Source organism: Littorina saxatilis, linkage group LG10 (genome assembly GCF_037325665.1).
Source record: "Littorina saxatilis isolate snail1 linkage group LG10, US_GU_Lsax_2.0, whole genome shotgun sequence".
Taxonomy (NCBI): Eukaryota; Metazoa; Mollusca; class Gastropoda; order Littorinimorpha; family Littorinidae; genus Littorina; species Littorina saxatilis.
In genome coordinates, this window is record NC_090254.1 from 48,840,720 (window position 1) to 48,847,021 (window position 6,302).

The following is a 6,302-nucleotide window of genomic DNA, read 5'->3' on the forward strand; positions in this document are numbered from 1 at the left end:
ACAGACATGACGTTATTATAGTTTGACGTCATTAGAAATGACGTAATTCTCTCTTGCTGCTGTGGTCTTGCCCAGCGAACTTGAATTTCTGTCACTGTGAAATTATTTGACAGGGTAAAATGACACGATGGGAATTTGGTTTAGTTACCATACCTACCTTTCTACCTACCTACCTACCTACCTATGCATTTACCTACCTACCTTCCTATTGGTACGTTATTGCGCAACAGTGTGACTGTGAGCACCAGGCTATTCGATGTACAGGGAGACTACTCTCCCCACTTCCTCTCTCTTGCTTCCTGCATAAAGATACGAGCACATGGAATGAAGACTCCGTGTTTTTATGTCGAATCTTTGAATGTATGCTACGCACAACACAACATGGTGGCAGCGCAAGGTAACTTGAAACCCTACGCTCAACATACGTGCTGTTGGCATTCTGTGAGTACTCTCTAGTCTAGTGGAATGAACTTTTCTTTGCGCCGAATGTAGGGAGCAGTTTCTGATCCACGACTGTCGTACAGCTGTGTTAGCTATCGTTTGACGAACTTTGACTTTTCTTCGTGTCTTAACAACACACGTTTATGAGAAATGGCAGAACATCGTGATAACCAACCTCAACAACGTCACACGGCCAGGGTGAATCCTCCCCCTCCGTTAAATGTAAAGAAGGGAGGTGACGACTGGAAGATGTTCAAACAAATGTGGAACAACTATTGCGTCATAACGAAGCTAGAACCAGAGAGTAACGCATACAAACGAGCGCTATTCTTGCATACTCTGGGACCTGATGGTCTAGGAGTGTACAATGGTGTATACAACTCTCCTGTGTTCACTTTCAAGTGAATAACTATCGTTCTGATATCATTTTAAAGTGAAGCTAAAGAAACCTGGTATCAGCACTGCTGTGCATCTCCTATGATCTCAATGGTATCAAGGCACGGGTCATAGAGATCAATTTAGATCTAGATCTATTTCCGGTTGTGTATTCACACGCCAACGTTCGTTCGTCAAGATGGACGGCGATTTTGATTTGATAAGCGACTTTTTCTTAGAAGACTTCAATGAAGAGGACGAAAATTTAATGGCCGCTGCGCCCAAAAAAAGGAGATTCGAGAAAGTCACTGATGACGATGAGAACGCTCTCATCACCGATACAGAAAACGCCAACACCAAAAGAAAAACTGAACATGTGATACGGCTGATTTCAGATTTCATTCTTCAAACCGAAGAGTTTGCAAAACAGATGAGATCAGCTGATATAGCGAAAATTGAGGATCCAAAACTTGTTGCAAACATTCTTGTCAAGTTTCTTACAACGGTGAAACGCGAAGATGGAGATGAATACGAACCAGGTACGATTCGAGGATTTCTGTCCGCCGTCGATCGGCACATGGCAGCGAACGGAAAAGGCAAGATTTTTTCCAGCAATGATACGCTGTTTGAAAACGTTCGAGCAGTTGCAAAAAGCAAACAAAAAAAGCTGAAATCAGCAGGGAAAGGAAACTTACCTCAAAGAGCGTGTGCACTAACGGACGAAGAGGTGGAAACACTGTGGGACTCTGGTCAGTTGGGAGTGTCCACACCAAGAGCCATAATCAACACCCTGTGGTGGTTGAACTGCCTCCACTTTGGAATGCGGGCAAGAACCGAACATCGCCAGATGTGCTGGTCCGACGTAACTGTTCAGATGGACAGCAGTGGCCACCGCTTCTTGGAATTCAACGAGCGAACCACGAAAACAAGAACAGGGGTTTCCAGGCAGGATGTCAGGGCAAAACCGCGAGCGTATGAAGATGTTGAAAACCCTGAGCGGTGCCCTGTGAAGATCTTCGAGAAATATGCCTCTCTTCGCCCTGCAGAAACATGCGGCTCCAACTATCCGTTCTACCTCACATGCGTCCATGATCCGAAACCAGGCAAACAATGGTTTCGTGCAATGCCGATGGGAGTGAACACAATCGGCAGTTTGATGAAAGAAATGGCGGCCGCGTCCGAGATATCTTCCACCACAAGTAAACGAATCTCGGGTACCTCGGCGAGGAAGACGCTGCTACAGAAGCTCAATGATTCTGGAGTTCCCCCAACCCATATAATGGAGAAATCAGGACATAAAAACATTCAGTCTGTACTCAGTTACGCGAAAATGTCCGACAACCAGCAACTGCAAGTTTCCCGAATTCTGTCAACCACGCGCACTTGCACAGTCTCAAAGTTGGGAGCTATGACGTCAACTACTGATGACGCAGATTCCAGTGCCTCGGCCTCAGGCGGAAACACACTCCGCCAGCCAGCAGTGACCTTTGATGCGCCCATTCATGGAGGAGTTTTCAATTTCAATTTCACAATGCCGCAATGAGTTTCTTCTTCGTCTTCAGTTGCAGAGCACCAAATTCCATTCAGTTACATTAAGTTGTGTACGTGTGTGTGGTTGTTTTTTTCTTCTTTTTTTTACTCCTAAGTTGATGAGGCCCAATGACAAGAATCCAAGATAAACTGGAACGAATTTATATTTCAAGCAAAGAAAGTGTTCGTGTTCTTGTTTGTTTCATTGCAATAAATTTGCGTTAATCAACTATGCGTGTTCTCTCTCTCTCTCTCTCTCTCTCTCTCTCTCTCTCTCTCTCTCTCTCTCTCTCTCTCTCTCTCTCTCTCTCTCTAAAAGGTTGAAATGACGTCAAGTGTAGCTAAAGATACGTCACTTCCTGGTTACACAATGGCTGTCGCACAAGTTCTTGATCAAGCAAACTGAACGCGAAAGTGGCTTCTACCGTGATTTCCAGGTTTGCATTGTGTCGGCTCTAATTTTTTCTTTCAAAATCAAAATAAAAGAATCGAAACTTTATTCACGAATACCATTTTGTAAGCCACTAAAACCAAAGACACGCCACACTATTTTTCTTCCACCATTCCTCGATGGAAAAGAGTTCGTGTTGTTTTTGTTTTAATTTTTGTCTTTGTCGTTGATCATTGTATACACAAATTACACAAACGTCATCTTGTGAGGGACCAAAAAATATTGAAACTCTCGGATGATTTTTTTGTGTGGTATCAACCTCGACCTACGGTCTCGGTTGATACCACAAAAAAATCATCCTCGAGTTTCAATATTGTTCGGTCCCTCACTCGATGACGTTGTGTAATCTCTATATGCACCTTGAGGAAGAGCCGACAGTAGCGGACATCATTGCAGCATTTGATGCTCACTTCATCGGGAAAACGAATGAGACCTACGAGCGATACATGTTCAATAAGAGGGAGCAAAGGCCGGATGAGACCGTGGAAGAGTACATAGCAGCATTGAGGACTCTTGCTGCAACTTGTCATTTCTGTGATTGCCTAAAAGACAGTCTCTTGCGAGACAGGATTGTCTTAGGAATCCGAGACAGCTCGACAAGAAAAAGACTACTCCAAGAAGCAGATCTGAGCCTTGAGTTGTGCATCGACATGTGTAGGGCCGCAGAAGCCACATCACAGCAACTAAGGACCCTGAAAAAGGAAGATGAGACTGCAGAAGCATGCAGTGTAGCTCAGAAGCAAAACCAAAGCCGGAACTTCGGGAAAGTTATCCACAACTGCAAGTTTTGTGGACAGAAGCACCCTCTGAAAAAAGAACTGTGCCCAGCATGGGGGAAAACCTGCAAGGTCTGCAAGAAGAAAAATCACTTCGGAGTGGTGTGTGCAACTGCGAAACACAGAAAACCAAAGAAAGTGAATGCAGTTGGATTTGATGAAACTGACAGTAGTGAAGATGAAACTCTGCTTGCAGTGAATGGAAGCAGATGCCGCCAGAGCAAAATCATCAAAGCTGAGATGACAGTGGATGGGAAACCATAGTCTGTCAGATTGACTCGGGTGCGAGCGTGAATGTCATGCCAAAGAAATACGTGAAGAAAACCAAGCTCATGACTCAGTCCAAGACGAAGCTACATACTTACGACGGAACAGTCATTACACCCTTGGGGAAAACACAGTTGACACTGACAAACCCAAAGAATGAGAAACACTACACAGCTGAGTTTGTAGTAGTTGATGAAGACCTCATGCCGCTAATAGGGAAGAAAACGTCTGAGGATATGAATCTGATCACCGTACACTACGAGAACCTCGAGAGCATCATGAACGTTGAGCAAGACCAACTCGCAAGTTTTGCTGATGTTTTTGAAAACAGTGTGGGGAGTCTACCTGGGGTCGTTCATCTTGAAGTTGATGATACAGTGGTACCAGTCATCTCGCCTGCCTGTCGAGTGCCGTTTGCCATGAAGTCAAAGGTGAAGGCAGAACTGAATAAACTGACTAAGAGTGGAGTGATCACAACTGTTGAAGAGCCTACAAGCTGGTGTAGCAGGATGGTAGTCGCCACGAAGAAATCTGGTAGTCTACGCATCTGCATTGACCCGAGACCGCTTAACAAAGCACTGAAAAGGGAACACTACACTCTGCCTGTCCTGGAGGACATCCTACCAAAGCTAGCACATGCCCGTGTGTTCTCCAAACTCGACTTGAGCAACGCATACTGGCATGTACATGGGTGCGTCTCAAAAACTGAACCTTTTGTGTGTGCCATAATCAAATTAGCCCACAATTGAAACATACTGAATTTTAAATCATGATATTGGTATTTTTGAGAAGTAAAATGAATAAAGAAATGGTACAAACAAAACTGAGTATTTTGCATGATTATTATGAAGGTTGTTTTGCGAAAGAAATGATTGGATGCGTGAAAAATGGAGGTCTGATCTGTGACATGAACCATCAACTAGTTTTGCACCTCACTACAAGAATCGTTTAGAATGTCCAAGGACTGCTATTCTTGTTATGTGTGTTTGGTTTAAGTGTACTTGACAGTTGAAATGTTATTTTGTCCACAGAATTGTTTTTTTAAACGAAATTAATCGCTTGAAAGTTTGCCATCACTGTCGTAACATAGGTTTTCACACGCGTGCAACAGCAACAAGTCCTAAATTTGAACTTTAGAATTTGCATATTCATCTTCAACACGATCTTGACATGAAAGGGCATAGAAAATCGCTAAGCTAAATGTTATTTAAGTATTATTTTCTCAAAATTGCATCTGCAAACTAAGTTGAAAGTTGCGCAATATGACATGCTTCTTCAAAATTCAGTTACGATGGTGAACGGTTTTGCAAATAATGTTCAGAGTTTTGAAGAAAGATTAGAACTATTTTGCGCGTAGTGACTTAGAGGTGCGGGTGACTACGCATGCGCAGTTATAGAGAGAAATAGTTCAGCTTCCAGCAGCGAAGAAAGATTTCGAGAATGTTTCCGAAGTCTGTGATTTTGTTACGACAGTGATCAACACCCAAGGTTCTTGAGAAAAGGTGAGTTTTTGCTGCTATGATATTCTATGAAGTGAAAAATTAGGCTAAACATTTGTTAATAATAGTTTTTCTTTCGATTTCACCTAGTCAAAACTTGACTAAATGTTTTAACATAGAGGGGGAATCGAAACGAGGGTCGTGGTGTATGTGTGTGTGTGTGTGTGTCAGATATGACATTTATGGGTTTTATGTATGAACATGTATGTAATATGAGTACTTAATTAATGATGAAATGATGCTGTTATTAGTATGCATTAATTGACAGAAGTAGACTCGTATCGCGAAAAACATTATTATTGATTCGCATGCCTGTTGGACCATGATTATGGGGCCTGTACTGTTACCTGTAGAGCCGAGTCTCCACGCACTCACGTGCAACAGGTGGAAAACCTGAATGTCCATGTTTTTGTAAGGTGAGCTGTTAGACTTGTGTCGCCAGTCACCTAAGCTGTTAGCTTCACTTGCCCATTGAACATGTAAGCGGCAAGTCGGGGAAGATTCTTTGCTCGCGTGCTCAGGTAAACTATTTTTCATGATATGTTTTCGCTAAGGAACACTAGTATGTTTATGAATAAGCATTCTTCATATTCGCTGTTATGTTAACTTAAGTGTTCATTGTACTAGTTCTTAATCTGGATATTCTGAATAGTTGTTAATGTGTGGATAAATAACTCGGACATGGATGGGGAATTGATATTAGTGTTGACAGTAGTTATTTAAGAATTCGTGTGTGTGTGGTTGAATGTAGAGTGTAATTACAGCCCAGGGTGAATGATGAGTGAATTGCTGTGTGTGTTATGCCTATGGAAATACTGACTCAAGAATTACTTTCACAGGAGTCTTCCCAGAGACAGAAGACGGAATTCGCGAGAGCTTGTTTGACCATTCAAGCAGACGCATGAAGAGATGAAGATGCACGAAGCAGAGCGACGTGATCTTAACCGGACTATAATGGACCAC

At 42.8% G+C, this 6,302-nt stretch overlaps 2 protein-coding genes across 2 annotated transcripts; both read left to right on the forward strand.

Moving 5' to 3' along the window:
* The first annotated feature begins 1,015 nt into the window (after window positions 1–1,015).
* Window positions 1,016–2,359, forward strand: LOC138977908 (uncharacterized protein KIAA1958 homolog). Its single transcript, XM_070350513.1, has one exon. It carries the CDS (start codon window positions 1,016–1,018, stop codon window positions 2,357–2,359), a length of 1,344 nt encoding a protein of 447 aa, XP_070206614.1.
* A 791-nt stretch (window positions 2,360–3,150) lies between these two features.
* Window positions 3,151–3,837, forward strand: LOC138977910 (uncharacterized). Its single transcript, XM_070350514.1, has one exon. The coding sequence runs from the start codon at window positions 3,151–3,153 to the stop codon at window positions 3,835–3,837; it is 687 nt and encodes a 228-aa protein (XP_070206615.1).
* The last annotated feature ends 2,465 nt before the right edge of the window (window positions 3,838–6,302 follow it).

Excerpts from the sequence above, each read along its gene's own strand:
- LOC138977908 (XM_070350513.1), top strand. The coding sequence starts at position 1,016 with ATGGACGGCGATTTTGATTTGATAAGCGACTTTTTCTTAGAAGACTTC.
- LOC138977910 (XM_070350514.1), top strand. The coding sequence starts at position 3,151 with ATGCACCTTGAGGAAGAGCCGACAGTAGCGGACATCATTGCAGCATTT.